General features: G+C 45.9%; 1 protein-coding gene across 1 annotated transcript in view; it reads left to right on the forward strand.

Moving 5' to 3' along the window:
• The first annotated feature begins 2,848 nt into the window (after nucleotides 1-2,848).
• Nucleotides 2,849-17,679, forward strand: part of TLL2 (tolloid like 2) — a 32,464-nt gene continuing 17,633 nt past the window's right edge. The window contains exons 1-4 of the mRNA XM_074154255.1: nucleotides 2,849-2,907; nucleotides 8,000-8,124; nucleotides 13,577-13,692; nucleotides 15,640-15,742. Coding sequence (XP_074010356.1) covers nucleotides 2,849-2,907; nucleotides 8,000-8,124; nucleotides 13,577-13,692; nucleotides 15,640-15,742 — 403 coding nt within the window. The remainder of the gene's footprint in view (nucleotides 2,908-7,999; nucleotides 8,125-13,576; nucleotides 13,693-15,639; nucleotides 15,743-17,679) is intronic.

Consider the following 17,679-nt stretch of genomic DNA (forward strand, 5'->3'; position numbering starts at 1 on the left):
GGGGTGTCCCTGTATCCTTTTCTGGGAGAACAGGTTTGGCATAGTGCATATTGAGGCTCCAAGGCAAGAAGGGCCAGGTTGCTAGAGATTAACTATCTCTTAAGTCCCAAACAAATCACTGGCAAATCTGGTTTGGATTAACATCTTGCTTTTTCTGTTTCTCTTTTTTTCTGAAGCTCCAGGGTATTACCTGAGGGCTGCCCGTGGAACTAAAGAGGATTTAAACAGTGTTGCCACTCTGTCTTGCAGACGGCAGGCAGAACACCACGCTTGCGAGGAGACCGAAGAGGAAGGACTATAAAGACGAGTCTGGGATGGATGCACGGTCCTCTCCCAGGGTGCGCAGGGCAACCACATCCCGGGCCGAGAGGATCTGGCCAGGGGGAGTCATCCCTTATGTGATCGGAGGAAACTTCACTGGTCAGTAGTGAAAACGTTGCTCCCTGTTTGCTCAGGGGTGAGTGTCTCAAAATGTGTGGGAGATCGTGGGAGCAGAGTTTTCCCATGAATGAGTCGGATCCTTGGGAGCCAGGGTGGGCATGTGGACGCACAAGGAGCTGTGCACTGTGGCAGCCTGGGACTGCAGTATGCAGTGAGGTGGTTCTTCCCTTGGAGTCCAAGAAATAATTGGGTGACTCAGTGACTTTTCTTGATTGCTGCGGGGGCCAGCACTTGTGAGCTGCTCTCACCCCCTGTGTTTCCAGAAACGGATTCTCTCTGCTGCTGGAAGAGCAGGAGCAGAAGTACCCTGGGTTGCTTTCTGAATCCCCACTCAGAGAACCTTCCCTGTGCTTCCTGACCTGCTGGTTTCTGGGCACCAAACTTCAGGGTCTCCCATAGGTGTGGGAGGGAGAGGAGCAGTGAGCTATGTCCCACAGTGGATGAGGACCTCTCCAAAGTTTTCTTTTTCTTTTTAGGAGCTTTATGGCATCTTCTAGGCACTGTCCAAACCAAAGTGTCTCTTGCAAGTTTCTCATATGAAGCGGACAGATAACTTGCTCTGATGCCACCTCTCTGAGGCTCAGTGGTTCCCCATGGGATTGGTTTCCTTGACTCATGGATGACAAATTCCCTGTGCCTTACTGGAGCCAGGTCTCTTCTGTCTCCCCCAGGCTGCCTTCACTTAGATCCAGCAGACCTTATTCCCTTGGGCTCCCATGATATGCTCTGTCCCAGCACCCACACTGCTGCCAGAAGTCCGTGAAGCCCCAGTGGAAGGGTCTGTTCACCTCCTACAAAGGGAAGGGCTCATGGAACCTGGCGGGATATTAAGTAGCCTGCTAGCCACAGCTGTATGCTTCTGATTTTAAAAATAAACTACCTGACGACAGCTTTGCCTTAGTTTTGAGGAATGTCTGTAGCACCCATGCGATTCCTGGGTCTTGAAAGCTGTGTGTGGTCATGTCACATTGCGTTGTGAGAGCAAATTTGGCACATCACCGAGTAGTTGGTGTGCAGATCAGGACACCCAGCAGCTCTGCCAGAATGACCTCTACCCGGTGAGGTGACATTTCTTATGTGCAGAAATATTGATGTGCTTAACCAAGCTTACTGCCTCCTTAATTAGAGCAATTAATTCATCAAGCACGATGAGAGGAAAGGGTGATACAGTAAGTTAGTGCTATAGTTGGAAGTGGGTCTTGGATTCCTAGAGGTATAAGACTGCTTGTTGGAAAGATTGACTGTTCCCCTATCCAGATGAAGTCCATTAGAGATTTTCCTGAAAGCCAGGCCTTCAGTGTTTGCTCTTCTTGGATTTCTTTTTCAGGAACCCAAAGAGCTATCTTTAAGCAAGCGATGAGGCACTGGGAGAAGCACACTTGTGTGACGTTTGTGGAGAGAACTGATGAAGAGAGTTTCATTGTGTTCACATACAGAACATGTGGGTGAGTGGCACACACAGTCCCTGCAGCTCTCTGTGTTGCAAACATCCCTTTCATTAACAAATGGCTTTCTAAGTCCAGCTCTGGTAAGATTAGACCAATGGGGGAATCTATCACAGAGACACATCTGGTCACTGCCAGTAAGTATCGTCAGGATAATTTAGTATTTTCTCAGAAGAAGGTGCTGAGCCTTTCTGGATTCTTTTTCTTGGGATAACACTTAAGTGTATATATACATTTTTATAGATATACACTTATGTGTTTTCTTTATACATGCAATCACACATGTAAGTACATATAGTGTATGCAACTGCTGGCCTGTCCCAGATCCTGACAGATGCCGTCCTCTGTTCCTATGTCTCAGACTTCCCCAATTCACTCATGTGCTGCCTGGGTTTGTGGGTTTTCTTTTCCAGATGCTGCTCATACGTGGGTCGCCGAGGAGGGGGCCCTCAGGCTATATCCATTGGGAAGAACTGTGACAAGTTTGGTATCGTGGCTCACGAGCTGGGTCATGTGGTGGGTTTCTGGCACGAGCACACGCGGCCTGACAGGGACCAGCATGTCACCATCATCAGAGAGAACATACAGCAAGGTAAAATAGATAACACTTCAGGTTATTCCACCTGTTTTTTGGGTGGGTGGAAACCTTTCTTGCTGGACTTGTGGAAGACCCCTAGTGGTCTGTGAGCTGGGATGGTGAAGAAATATTGCTAGTCCTTGCCTAGAATAAGGGTCAAAATAGTTGGATGAATAGAGATTTTGGATGTCCAGCTGGAATTGTTGGAACGTAGGAGTATATCCCTTTCATTCTAAGTTTTAGAGTTGGAAAGCTTTTTTTTTTTTTTTTGCTTTATTTTTTTTTTAAGTGATTTGTGTTTTTCCCTTTGTGTTTGGCATCCCAGGTCAGGAGTACAACTTTTTAAAGATGGAAGCTGGGGAAGTGAACTCACTGGGCGAGACCTATGACTTCGACAGCATCATGCACTATGCTAGGAACACATTCTCCAGGTGATAATCCAAGGTTACATGTCCTTAGGACTGTTTTCAGTAGTTGCCTGTGGGATATGTGGAGCCTAGAAGGAGACTAGGAGACTTTCAGTCTCTCTTGGTTGTCCAGCTCATGCTTTGGAGTCACAATATTGCCTTCTGAATCCCTAGTAACTTTGCCAAGGGAGAATTTAAACTCCAGATCATGATCTTTAATTGCTTGGCTATACTTTTTAACCATTTTTGCATGTGCTTTAGATCATGGCCTCTGCAGCTTTGTGATTCTCTGTGACTGGGTTCTTCATGGAGAAGTTTTCAGTCTTGTTCCTGTCCCAACTAACTGGCCAATTTCTGTGTAGGCTGTTTGCCCTTGATTCCTGTCTCATCCCTCCAGATGGAGCCCATTTTGTGATCAGGCAGCTCTACTGGCTAGGGAGGTGAAATGAGCCGTTATTTATGTCCTGGATTTGGAATGAGAGCTACTAGATGACCAGCTTTATTTTGCTGCATTAATTAAAGCTTTGGTTTTTTTCCATAAATCCCACCACTGCTACTTCCCAAGGGCTTTCCTTCACTACATACCATGAGTAAGGGGGATGGGAGGCAGAGTGCAAATATTCACACTCTTGAGAACTTTTTGTTGCAAAAATTAAGTGTGTCTTTGGGGCTTTTTAAAATTTTCTTACTCTCCAGTTGTATGGAATTGCCAAGCCTATTGTTTTGTGCTTTTGTTTCTGGAACTTCATGTCAACCAGGGGGGAAATTATCAAACTTGAAATGCTGCTTGTTCTGGCAGAGGGAAATGGTAGCTGGGCAAGGGTGCTTTGCAGCCTTCAGAGATTTCTTTGGATCAGATACCCAAAGCAAACAATTTTTCTTCCCTTGAGGCATCTGCTGGACCCTTCCAGCATTTGCTAGACTCTAAATGGTTAGAATTGTCTGGCACAAAAGCAGGATTAAGTTATTACTGCCATTTATATTGTGGATGCCTTTGAGTCTGTGTCTCTTGAAAACCAGGGTCCTTCAGAACACTGCTGGGCCAAAAAGGGATAAAAATGGCAAGAGTCCTTCTAAATTTAAATTGGTGCCTAATAGGATTTTTAAGTCTGTTTTCTTTAAGCCCTTTGTCCCTGTGACCCACCCTCACCCCAGTAGCGGTCTTTGTGCAGTAATTGAACTGAGCACTAAGTGCCTCTGTGGGCTGATTGTGCTCTCTCCGTAAATAGGCAGGGCTGGGAACAGGCTTTTACTTCACCAGAACCTGCCTTGACATCTGCTTCTTTAAGGGAATGATGCCTCCTTTGACCAACCAGTAGAGATTTGCGAGTCTATGCATGTTTCCATCCCACCTTACTGAGGTTTGTGGATGCTGGCCCATTGCAACCAAAATTGACAACTTCATGGAGCCCATGAAGATAGTAAGTTCCAGCAAGTGTCATTAAGATCAGTGACTAGGAATGGGAGGTAGCCCCTGTGTGATGCTGCTAAGGGAAGAGCTGCTAAGGATGTGTTAATACATGAGCCACCCACCAGAAAATCCAGATAGATAGGAAAAAGATGGTCTGAGCACCCCACCAGCTGAGATGGGGTGTGTGAGTGAGGAGGAGATGAAGACAGAGCCGTGTCTGTGACTCATTGTCTTGAAGAAACTCTTACATGGCACTTAGCACAACCTTGTTGTTTATGGCTCCTGATGAATATTGATGATAGCAAATCGTATGGTGTTTGTCATGGTCAAATACGGCTGCAGATCCTAAGCCCTTTTTATTCTAAACTTTGTACCTAGGAGAGAAAGGGACAGTTTTTCTGATATACAATGAGTCATAGAATCATAGAATGGTTCAGGTTGGAAGGGATCTTAAAGATCATCTCGTTCCAACTGCCCTGCCATGGACAGGGACACCTCCCTCCAGACCAGGTTGCTCAAAGCCCCATCCAGCCTGGCCTTGAACACCTCCAGGGATGGGGCAGCCACAGCTTCTCTGGGCAACCTGTTCCAGCGTCTCACCACCCTCACAGGAAAGAATTTATTCCTAACATCTAATCTAAATCTCCCCTCTTTCAGATTAAAACCGTTACCCCTTGTCCTGTCACTACACTCATAAAGAGTCCTAGCAGTGGAAATTGTTTCCAGTGGTGCTTTTGAAAATTTCAACAGGAGTCACTGCTTGTTTTCAGTTCACAGCAAAACATACTTCTCGTTTGTGCCTGTGGCTAATAGGAGTAGGAGTGTGGCACAACAGACTGTAATGACAGTGGTAACAAGTTTTTACCATGGGAACTTCTGTTCTTGTCTATGTCAGGAAGTTGCCTGTTTCGCAGTGTATGGCTGCGGGCTTTGATTTCCTGGTGCATTCCTTACAGACATGGCAGAAAATTGAACTGAATGTTGCTGTCTCATTAAACAATTTATTTTACTGCTGTCAAGACCCATAAATGGCAGCTTAGCAATAAGGAAGTTTAAACCTCCACGGAGCCCTAGGCAAATAGCAGCCTACCTTAATTCACTAAGACTCTTGCTAGTAGACGTGGCAGGACAGCCTGGAGTTAAAAAACACGACCTCTGCAAAGCTCCCGTTTAAATCAGGATGCAGGTAGCGCTGTCTGCGTGTCAAGGGGCATCTTCTTGACATATTGGCAACATCCCATCCTAATCCTGCACAAGATGTATACACTTGGCACTTAACGTCCTCTACAGGTTTTTCTGTGTGAAGTAGGGTTATGCTGTCTCTCCTCTGCAGATGAGGGATATAAATACAGAGTTGGGACGAAATGTAGCTGCCTGCAGCCGAGTGCTTAATTTGCCTTCAACATCTGCTTTCTTGAGTGGTGTTTAAGGCACCTGTATCTGCTGGCCACAGATGGGATGGTGAATATTCAGCATTTCTCAAGATCAGTTGATAATTTCATAATGTTTATGTAACGATTTACACATTCAGGGTACTATGTGGGTGGTAATGACTCAAAAGCATCTCTCCTTAAACTCTGTTGTTCTTAGCTAGTAGCAATAGCGGGTTGTTATGCTTGATTTACCAGCGCATTGGGCAGCTAATGCTTGAACAGCAGGAGAATGAATGGGGCATCCAGGATTCCTGGGATCTTTTCCTAGCACTGGGAGGACAAGTTAGGTATCTTATTCAAGAACGGTTCTGGTGTTAGAGCGCCTGAGCTGCTCTGTTTAATGATGTCTGCTTGGTGTTTATTTACTTGTGAGCCAAAGTATCAGTGCTCTTAGAGGTGCTCACCAAACGTGCAGCTCAACATCATAAAGTGTTGTTAGGCAGATGGGGTTTAGGTGGACAACATGGGGCTGCTTGGACCGTGTGATTTAGGACTGAAGGACTCTACATTGTTCCTTTGATTGTGAAATTAGAGGAACTGTTCTTACTGCCTCCTTATTTGAAGTAACGTTCAGCAATGCACGTGAAGGAGCAGGAGGCTGGAGGCTGTGAGTGTGCAGTTGTGAGCGCTAGAACAGGAAGAAGAACCAAAAGTTTAGGTGTGCAAATGATGGTTTCTCCATTAAACTTTTTCATTCTTCCCTGGTTGAGCCTGGAGATCTGCAGAAAGCATTTCACTGGCCACAGAAGCAGGTCCCTGTGAAATGCTGAGTTCTTCTGTGAAGTCCTGAGGAGGTTTGAAAACTTACTGTGAGCAAACCGACCTGTTTCTGTGTGGTGTTTCTGGAATTGGAGGATTTATTTTCAACATAAACTTAAATAAATTCAGCCCGAGGCATGCAGCTGGGATGTAGAATGCCGGCCTGAATTGGTCAATCAAAATTTGATGGGCTCACCTCAGAGCTTGTAAGCACTGATTTTAGTGCTGATCAGGAATTTTCCTACCGCTGGAAAAAACCCAACGTCCCCCATGCAAGAGTTGATTCTAGTTTTTAAAACAGATTAAATTCCTTCCCCTCTATTTCTTCCTTCAGTTTGAATATTTACGAAAGATTTTTCCCCCACAAAATATCTTTAATAGAATGATATTTTCTGTTCAAGAACATTAGCTGCAGCTCTGGACAGCTGTGATCCAAATACCCTGCTTGCAGTATTTATTTAAAATTAACAAGTAAAAAAAAACAACCTCTCAAACTCCTTCCCAAGGCTTTTACGCAGCTGAGCAGCCCAATGAACAGAATTACTGGTGTACTTAGAGCTTAACTGATACTTGAAAACTCTTGTATCAGGGCTAGACAGCACTAAAATTATTGCTTCTGCCCTGATTTCCCATCGGAGTCTATGGATGGTTGTATCCTGTCCTTCAGGAAGAGAAGTCTGCCTCCCAGAGCTGATGCTGAAGCTTGAAGCTCACTGTTAGCCCCGCTACCTCCAAGCCCATTAGACTTTTAGGGGTACAGTGAAATGGTTTCTGCGGACTGGACACCCTGACCGCAAGAGCTTGGACTTTACCAACCTGGAGTTCAGGTTTCTGGTTCCTCCCTCCCACTTTAGTTCTAATACTGCCTTAGGGTCTTTCTTGCGTGCAAGCTCTTGCTTGGACGCACAGATTTTGCATTTTGAGGGAAGTGAGCTTAAATCCTTTTTTGGACTGAGATCAGAAGTGCAGTAGAGAGCTTCTGACTAAGAAGTACCACATGGAAGAAATAGTAGCGAGGAAAAAGCTGCAGAGAGAGATGGAGTTATTAGCTTGGAAACCCGTGCAGAACAAAGGTAGAGCATTTGATCTTTTTCGCTTGCCTGTGGCAACCCCAGTGGCTGCCAGCCCAACCCCATCTGCTACTGAACAAACTCCCCTTCCCTCTGCTCCTTTGGCTTAAGTGTCCAATCTGTGCTCCTGCTGAGCCAGATGTGCCGTGAACCTGCTGCAAGAATATTTTATTGCCTTTTCTGATTTATGGCGAGGAATGTGTCTATACTCAAACAGAAGCAGCAACGATCTTGATATATCAAAAGAGGAATTTCCTGGCTTGGCAGACTCACCTGTACATTTGGAAGCTGTCTGCTGTGGCGAGAAGACCACCTCAAGACATGTGGTGATCAGAACCTGCTTTACTCTTGCTTGTTAGCGTGGGATGTATGGTCAAGGGGATGGTGTGGGAGGCCTGTGTACCGTGTCACTTTTCCCTACTTCACTGCTCTTTGTCTCTTTCTTCTTCCCTTCAGAGGGGTTTTCCTCGACACCATCCTTCCCCGTCGTGATGATAATGGGGTCCGGCCAACTATTGGTCAGCGTATTCGCCTGAGTCAGGGAGACATCGCTCAGGCAAGGAAGTTGTACAAATGCCCAGGTAAATATGGCTTGTGGAGATGGCTCCAGCTTTACTGTAGACGCGTGGCTTATCTGGAGGGCGTTGGGAGTTTAAGAGCACCTTAACGATTCCTTTGATGAAAGAGAGTCAAGAAATGTAGACCATCAAATGCTTTAAGCTGGAGCTGTTGGGAGAATTGAACTTGCCTAACACCTGTCTTCTATTAGTATTTTGCCAGTATTCCTGTTTGGTTTAGGGCTTCAGGTTTGTCCAGTGTTCTCTACTGAAACTAGTAAGAAGAGCTGCAACGTAAGCTGGGGAGAGGGGCTAGGGTGAGGCTTGTATTTTGCTGTTGTTTTTATACACATGTACTGTCTAGAATGAAGGATGTAGGCTCTGTTTGTAGAAAATGAATTCAATGCACAAGACCATGGACAGAGCGGGGATTAGGAGTTAGCAAAGTGTCAGAGGGATGTCTGATAGACTGAAGTCTCTGCACACCAACCATCAACCTTCTGTTGAGTTCTTTATATAGGTGTTGTCCCAGGGATGAGCCTTAAGGAAACCCTAAGTGTATCTCCGTGATTATGGTGTGTTGCGCTGAGGCTTGGGAGATAACCTTGAAGAGACCTCAAAGATGCCGATTTGTGAAGCAACCAGGTGCTAGAAGCTGGTGCTTTGGGCTGTGTAGGGGAGGGCTGTATCTCTCTTGGCTCTTGCTGCCAGAGGGTTGATAGACCAGGAAGAGCTCTGATAGAGAACCCATCTAAGTATGTGTGACATAATAAAGATCAGTAGTCTGGGTCCTGCTTTATCTGGGGCCTGAAAAAGATTGGCAAAAGAGCATTGGGGTCGCATATATGATCAGGAGACTAAATTTACCTATCAGAACAAAAGGATCCTTTTAAAGTGGAGATGTTAGACAGTGAAGTTTATGCCACGGTTTTAGTTGAATAGGTTGCTAGAGAAAAACAGATTTCAGAGAAGAAATCTGCCAGACTTAAGGACAGGTTGAATGTGAGGATGTAAAGAGAGGCTTGAAGCAAAAGTGGTACCCGGTCCGGTGCCTGTGGCATGGACTGCAGCAACTCAGAAGGGAGATGGCATGGGAAGCGGGATGCTCAGAAGGAGAAAATTTAACAAGCTCTGTTGAATTTCTGCTAGTAGTGAAACATCCATGAGAAGGTAATGGAGAATGAGAGAGTTGCCCTAATTTTGCAGAATGACTCTGTAATATTTGTCAACATGCAGGGAGTTAAAAAAAAGGACTTTTGCAAGTATGGCCTAGGAGTTTATCTAAATGGGTTGGTCTGGCCAGCGTATTGATCCCATTGAGAGTGGCTTTGACTGATCATAAAACTTATACGATCATAAATGAATAAGCATATCACAGAGAGAGGGGAGAAGGTGAGGAGGAGAGATAAATTTTTCCAGTATACATATCATACCTTAAATGAGTGGCTGAATAGCACTTCTCTGTGAACCTTTCATGAGGCCATGGAAAATAGTCAGTAGCTGCTGTGTAAATAAGTTTCTTCTCTGTATCCAGCTATGAGGCAGAAAGTATGGGCTCATAAGGGTCTAGAATAAATCCTGAGAATCAGAGTAGTTCAGGGGCCTTGATGTTTGGGGATCACTGCTTAGCTTACAGTGAGTGATGTAACTTCCTTAGGTGTGCTAGTTCTAACATTGTTTTTTCTTTTTACCACTCATAATTTTCTCTAATTTGCTTTTGGTTGAACAAGATGTAGTTCTTGGAAAATTGTCTCACAGATTAGTTTAGGGTTTGGTTTGTTTGACTACTCAAAAAAACCCAAAACATACAGACATCTTGCACTACGTTCTTTAATTGAGTCAGACTTAATCCAAGCAGGCTTTTCATTCTCGTAGCTGGAAGCATCAACTACAGATTCAGATTTCTCAAGGCAAGCTGAAAAGCCACTTTGGCCTGAGGTTAAAGTCAAACTAAAAGCTACAAAGCAACTTTCTTTAAAATGAGGACCCTTCTGAATGTCAAGTTTCCACTTGCAAAGTAGAACTTTTCTACTTTTTTAGGGTTTTTTCCACAAAGCTTTAGCAGAGGTTATTGAAGTTCAGAGAATATTTGGCAGAAGAATGGTCAGAGCTTTAAGCCTACTAAATACATTTTCTTATTTTCTTCAAATATCTATTGTTTTGGTTTCTTTTTTTTTTTTTTTTTCCTTTGCATCAAAATTTATCCAGGTTGCATTTGAAAAGAAGGAGAGAAGGGGTGCAATATATTTAATGACATGGACATCTTCAGCTGCCATTTGAATCTGTAGCTTGAAAAGTTCTCTTCTGCAAAATGCAAGCCACAGGAGTTCAAAAACAAAGGACTTAGTTGTGTGTTCGAGCAGGGTGTGAATGAGACTTTTGGTTGAGGACAACTTTGTTCAGTGATCAAACTGAGGATTTTTAGGTAAAATACAACAAAGTAATCCAGAAGCTGAATGGCAGATGGTTTTGCTTTTACAAAGAGAGTGTCCATTTGAGAATGTCTGAGAAAATCCCCCCCAAAAAAGAGCTAGCATGGTGGAGGATGAGTTACAAGCCTGTGCTGGTATGGGCCAGAACAACTGCTGTGTCTATTGTAAGAAACAGGGCTCTCCAACTCATTAGGCTGGAGCTCTTGTGGCTGCTACAGTTAGGGCTGGCTTAGCTTTCCCATTCTAAAACCCCGCTGTTTTAAATTGCTCTTAATTCCCCAAAGCTTATACCTGCTGGGTTAAAGTTAGTGCCAAAACAGGTAAAACCAGATGAAATTTGCTGAAGGAATTTCTGGAAGGCAGGATGCATTCTGCCACGTAGCAGTAAGTGCTAGATTTGATGTGGCTGCATGGCTGAGGATTTGATGAGTATAGTCGCTACAAAAGGCTTCAAAACTGCATGTCCTGCTGTCTTGTGCTGTGCTAAAGGCAACAGGCCTGTGTGGCTCTGCTCACTGTGCAGGAAAGATTAAACTATAAATTGAGGACGGTCCTGCTTTATGTCACCCCATCCAATTCCCTGTGCAGCTTCAAAAAGATGTAGGGTACCAGTAACCAGCTGATGAGCAGTAAGTACTCAACTACTTAATTTACAAATGGCTTCTGAAGCATTTCACCTTTTCTGCTTTGCTTTTCACCTCTGTTCCTTTCTGGCAGCTTGTGTGTGCTGAATAGCCAGCCTCTCCCAGCCTGTCTGGGAAGTTTCCTCTGCAAAGTTTGGGTAGTTAGCTAGGTCTCCTTTCATGATATCTTAGTAGAGTGGTGTTTGGTAGATACATTAGTACCTGTTCCGTAATTAAACAGTCTTGCCAGCTACTGTGTAATTATACTTAGGAGAATTAAGTCTGGGCTGTCGGAAACCTTCACTGTAGTTCAGCTGACAGCAGTGATCCTCCTGTGTCATTATGGTCATGTAATATGTGTTCCCAGTGATGTAGAGCTCTCTTTATTATTTCATATTTGAGTAGAGAAAAATAACATTTATATATCTTGGTGAGTTGTGGATTGGAATCCCCTCTTTATTAGGACACCTTGTCAGATATTGCCATTCCTAGAGCCATGCTAAGGTGGTGGCTGCTCCAGACCATGCATTGACTGGTGGTGGTGACAGAGGATCAGCTGAAGAATGGCTTGCTGTCCTTAGAATAAATATTGCTGGGACTCGGCTTCTTTGAGATGTTTGTCTGCTGGGGCAGCATGCATTTCCAGGTTGAGCATCCTGGGAGCTGGAATTATCCTAACAGATTCTGACGCAGACAACAAGACAAGGCGTCTTTGCAAGAGGTAGAAAGGAAGAAAGTGTATTTTTTTCTGCAAATAGAAGTGCAGATTTCTTCTCTAGCTCATGTAGGTCATCACCTTTTACAAGCATCTCTCTCTGCCCAACTGAAGAATACAGACAGCATCACCTGCCAAACATGTTAACTGCAACTAAAACTTCCTGTGCAGTGCCCATTTGTAGTTGCGTAACGGTAGGGGGAGTTCTCAGGGCTCAAAACTGCTTGAGACCGAAGGAGCAGTGTAGAGATTTGGGACTCTCATTTATTTTCTTCATTCCTCTGAGGCAGATGTGTGTGTTTACCTGCCTGTTTTGCCCAGTGGTCCTTTTTTTTTCTAGTAGTTTAAAATGCCTTTGGCTTTCCTGAGGGGAATCACTTTGCCAGAACCCGTGCTTGACCTGTACCTTGAAAAATGTGCGACTTGTCCCTAGTAGTGACTCCACCTTCCAGAGCACCCCTAGGAGCTGTTTGTTTGAGAAAAAAACCCTTTTTGTGTCCCTGCCTATTGTTCATCTAGTCTGACCTGTCAAGCTGTGGGTCAAACTACTTCAGGGAAATTAAGAATTTCTGTCCTAGGTGACTCCCTCTCCCCTTTTGGAAGATATTAAACTTTTTGAATGGGACCAGTCTCTTTTCACCTCCAACTTCCGACCCATCTAAATGTGATCGTGGCTGAAAAATTAGTGTGTGATAGCATCAGGCAGAGGAACATCCCCTGGCATTTCCATGAGAAAGGGAGCCAGATGTTCGGCCTTGTCGGATCTTTCAAAGCACTGCTGCTTAACGAGGGATTTTTGGGAGCTGCCTTGCTGTCACTGAGGAAACGAAGCTGCAGGTCAAGGGCAGCTTTTTAACATCAGCGGATTATGAAAATAGAAAAAAACAACTGGAAAGCAGGCAAGCCAAGGTCCCTGCTCCTTGGGATGGGTATCTGCGTGTGTCTAGTGTGTGCTCTGAAGGAAAAGGGAGCTTTGATATGTGCGATCCTCCGACCCAGCCTGTCAGCTGCTCTGCAGATGTAGATGGTCACTCCTTGTTCCAGCTCAGTCCTCCTGGCTCAGAGAGCAGGAACTACAGTAGGCACGGCTTTCCCAGATGTTGGAAGCCGTGGTTTCCTAGAGGAGCGTATGCGTGTGCATATGACTTTTTTCCCAAAAGTCGCTCTGGGATCTACATTTCATCAACCGCAGCAGGCCACAAAAACGGGAAGGTGTTGGAGGGCTGAAGCGTGGGGGCAGTGGGGCTTGCCTTGCTTTTGTTCGGAAGTTTTAACCCCCCCAAAAAGACATTTAACAATGGTAACTAAGGAGAACTTCATTGAGCAGCTTGTAATGAAGGGAAAACAGATTTGCAGTCTTGGGGTTGCGAGGTGGGGTAGGGTTAGTATTTTGTATTTGATTAGTGGATGAGATATTCCTCAGTAGGGTTGAAACTGGCCATGTGGAAGGAAGATGAAGGAAGAAGGGTGCCTCTTTGAAAGCTGTTTCCCCTGTGTCTTTGCACTGATCATTTTCTGTCCTGGGAATTCTGACAAATTACCCCTTTGGCAAGGTCAATAACCTTTGGCCAGTACCATGAGTGAACATCCTTGGAGTCCCAGCCACCAACCTGCACACAGCAGCCATGGGCAAACATTTTGGTGGACCCTGATGTGTTTCAGAGAGTCACTCCTTGTTGCTGGTTCCCCCCCTACCTCTCTTGCAGCTTGTGGAGAGACCTTGCAGGACTCAACAGGGAATTTCTCAGCCCCTGGCTTTCCAAATGGCTACCCCTCCTACTCCCACTGTGTCTGGAGGATCTCGGTGACCCCAGGAGAGAAGGTAGGTGCCACACCAGTACAAGGTGTACTCAGCGCTTCCCTTGTGTGCGGTTTTGCCTGTGCTGACAGCTGCCAAAAGATCTCTGCATGCCTGGAGTACAGGAATGGAGGCTGGAAAGACTCCTGAGCACCATCGCTGTCCTCCCAAAGATGGGGTCAGGAGTGGTCCTGAGAGGAGAAGAGGTGATGTTGGAGAAGAGCCCCCTCACAGGTCTGGGCTGCGTGTTGGTCTCTGATCTTTCCTCCCTATTCAAGGCTGAACCCTGTATGGACTTTTTCTGCCACCCACTAGCTCTGGCAGAGCTCACCTTTCAAAGCCAGGTGCCAGTCAGAGGAGTTAGATAAAAGGTGCCAGCAAGCTGGGGTCCCCAAGGGAGACGGGGAGCCATGATTGACATCGGTGGCCTGCCCCTGTCAGGGGGGGCTGGCATAATGTCCCTGTCAGGGGACTCCCGCTCCCCACCTCGGAACGCCGAGCCCCGCTGCGCATCAATCACCCACCCCGTCCACTTTCTTCCCAGCTCCTTTTGTTTTACTGATCTTCCTGTGGAAATGAAATCTTTTCCTTAATCCACTCACGCCGGCCCTTCAGGCCTTTCATGCCGTACCAGGCTGCAGGAATGCGCAGCCCGGCTTGGGAGCTCCTCGGCAGAGCGGCTTTTCCTGAGGACCACCCTCAAGGCACATTTAAGAGTCAGATTTGAACAAAGAAGAGGAGAAGTGGCTGGTTTTGCAGCAGCCGTCTTGCTCTGGGACGCGGTTCTGTCACCTGCAAGCCCAGTCCCATGCAGGGCTGAGTCCCATTAGCTTCACCAGGGGCAGAGGTGCTGAGAACCATCTGGGTTTTGGAACTACAGCACTGGGAGTTTTGGGGTGTAAATCTTACTGTAAATTCTCCCTTGGTCTCTCAGCCTCTTCGGAAGAGCTGTATTGGATAGGATCCAGCATCTAAATGCTGAACCGCTAGTATTAAGAAATAAATTTAAAATAACAAAACAAAACAAACAAGTTCAGATTAAATGCTTCAACTTAATTTGTGTAATCAAATGCAGCAGTTGGTACAAAGCAGCATCATAGCACTGAGGCATTCGCTTAGAACAGATACTGAGCTCGTAGTATTCACCTGCAGAGAAACTGCTGAATCTCCTTTTGCTGTCCAAAGCCAGAAAACTGCAAAAGCGTGAAGAAAGTAAGCGACATCGTCACAGACAGCACTCTGCACATCCAGCCAGGGCTTTGGGGCAGAATATCTGTTTTATTCTAATGATGTTTCTGTGGCAGGCTATAGATGTAAATTAATGCACGGGCTATATCTTGCAAGGACAAAAATGCCCCAAGTGCACCCCGTCGGTGACTTCCACAGGCCCAGGGCAAGGCCTGTAATTCTTGCTCCAGAGGAAGGAGACCAAGGGGACAAAATTTTCATGCGAAGCTCTGCTCGGTAAAAAGCCACCGAACACAATTACATCACGGTGATGGTGTGGGTGTAATTGGCAGAATGTGGAAACTTGTCAGCAAAATTAGCTCTTTCTTACACGTGTCATTTATATAAGGGAATGGACCCCAAATATCTGGGGTTTAGAGCAATGTGTTTCTCTATGATGTTCACGTTAATCAAAACCAGCGATTCAATTTTTAATTTTAAAAAATCCAGATGGGGCTTTTTTTTAGTAGCATTTTAATAACTGAGGAGCGGTGACTGTTAATTACAGAATGGATGGTAAAGTGCTCTCTGCTGTCATGTACTCTCATGGCTTCGTTAAAATACTTTGAGAAGCCTTTCTTTTTTGAGGAAAGCTGATTAAAAAAATCCAACCGACTGTCCCACTGTCTTTTCCTGCATACTCACTGAGGCACCGCTCCAGCAGAGATGAAGTGGGGAATTTGATGGGTCTTCTCTTTAAAGTAGCTCCCTTCCCAAAGAGAAGCGTGTACTCTCTCCTTTCAGATTATGTTAAACTTCACGTCAATGGACCTATTTAAAAGTCGCCTTTGCTGGTATGATTATGTGGAGGTGCGCGATGGCTACTGGAGGAAGGCTCCGTTGCTGGGTGAGTAGCTGTTTCGTTTTAATTGCATTTCGTGCGGTGTTCTTGATGCTTGAGGTGGGGGAACAAACAGAAACAAACCTTCCTTTACCTGGAAGGAGCCTATGTTCAGCCAGGGCACTGGGCATCCATTAGTGTCTCCACCCGGAGGTGTCGGCGTGCTGTATTCACACCAAATGATCCATGCTCCAAACCCTTTGGCAGCAAAGGCTTTATTCCTTCCTTTTCCAGCTTGAGAAGCGAGGCAGTGAGGGAAGTGAGCCAGGGGCATGGCTGGAAGACAAGATGTGGTCTCTGGAGTTTTATTATTTTTATTTTTATTATTATTTTTTTAATTATTTATTATTTTTATTTATTTATTATTGTTTTTTCCTAAGACCTGGGTGTCACTGTCAGGCAGTCAGAATAAAGGGGGCGTACAGCTCCTGGCCCAAGCTCCTTCCATTATTTCTCAAGTATTTGTGTTCACAAATGCACAGGAGGCTGTGCTTTGAGTTTCTGTGCTTCGAGCCTCAGAATTTCTAGCAGGAAACTTGCTAGACCATGCCCAGGATGTCAGACTGTGGAAGGGCTCTACTTTGCTCCTGCTCCCAAGGATCTCAAGGGTGTGCAGCTCCTCTGTGTCCTCCTTATTACTCTGCTACCGTAAGGGGAGGTCTTCTGTCACCCTGAGTGGGCAGTCAGGAGTCCCACAGGCTTTTCCACTGGCTCTGATCCTGACTCCATCCCCTAACTTTGGTGTCCCCACATGTAAAATGCAAACAGCCCCTTCTGCCTGGAAGGGAAGAAGCCATCAGAGAGTGGTTGGATGGGGCTTTGAGCAATCTGGTCTGGTGGGAGGTGTCCCTGTCCATGGCAGGGGGTTGGAATTAGATGATCTTTAAGGTCCCTTCCAACCCAAACCATTCTATGATTCTAGGTTGTATAGCATCACCAGCTGTGTTAGAGGTGCTATGCCCCGTGCTGAAGCACAGGACTGGGCTAGTCAGAGAGGGCTTTAGGGAGGTCTGGGTGCTCTCCTTGGCCCCAGTGCACATCCCAGCCCTGGTAGCAGGTGAGGTGCTGAGGCTGAAGCTGTGCTGCTCTCCAGGGGTTTCTGTGCCTTTCAGTGCTGAGTTGGCAGCCGGTTTTACTGCTTCCTGCCTGTTTTGGGGTTGGCAGCATTTATTGCTCTTTCCTGCTGCACATGCGTCAGGTAACGTTGCTCCAACAGCTGCAACTTAGCTCCTCGTTATTTATTTTTTCTGCGGAGTAATTTAAAGGTATTTCAAGAAGCCAAGCACCTCCCTGTCCCCCTAGTGCAGGTGGACTCACGAGTGTTTCCATCTGGAAGGAGACACTGCATGAGTGGCCACGGCTCCCGCAAGGGGCTGAGCCCATGAAATTAGCTCGGAAGAGGCAGACAGACGGCAATTCAGCAGGGGGCGGGGAGGGGGATTAGAGTGAATTGTGAAAGCACGGGCTTCTTGCGGAGAGAAAAAAAAATAATACATGTGCGCTGCATATTTTCCCAGGGAAGTGTGTGAAAACCCAGCCTTTAAATGGTGTATAACTTTTTATGAATGGGCCCTTTATCACACTCCGAGGAGTTTGCTCATTCTCGTTCCTCATCTGCGTTTCCTCTCCTTGACACCCTTGTTCAACTCCAGGCCTAAATCCGGGAGGCAGTTGCTCAGTGACCCTAGAGGAAGGAGCTTTGCAGCGCTGATGCTGCTTGTTAGGGTCCCCTTTGGGAGTGGAGGTGGGAGATGCTATTGGTTTGCCGCAGGGCTGTCATGCTGCCCCAACTGCCCCGGGCAGCTTGGGGGCACAGGGGCTCAGAATTGAGTAGCCGAGTAAAGAGAGGCTCTGAGATAATAATATTTGGATGGGTGACTCTGCAAGAGAAAAAAGTTGGTGGTGAAACTGCCATTGAAGAGAAAAAGAGTTTGCAACTCACC

This window comes from Numenius arquata, chromosome 10, assembly GCF_964106895.1.
Source record: "Numenius arquata chromosome 10, bNumArq3.hap1.1, whole genome shotgun sequence".
NCBI classification, from domain to species: Eukaryota; Metazoa; Chordata; class Aves; order Charadriiformes; family Scolopacidae; genus Numenius; species Numenius arquata.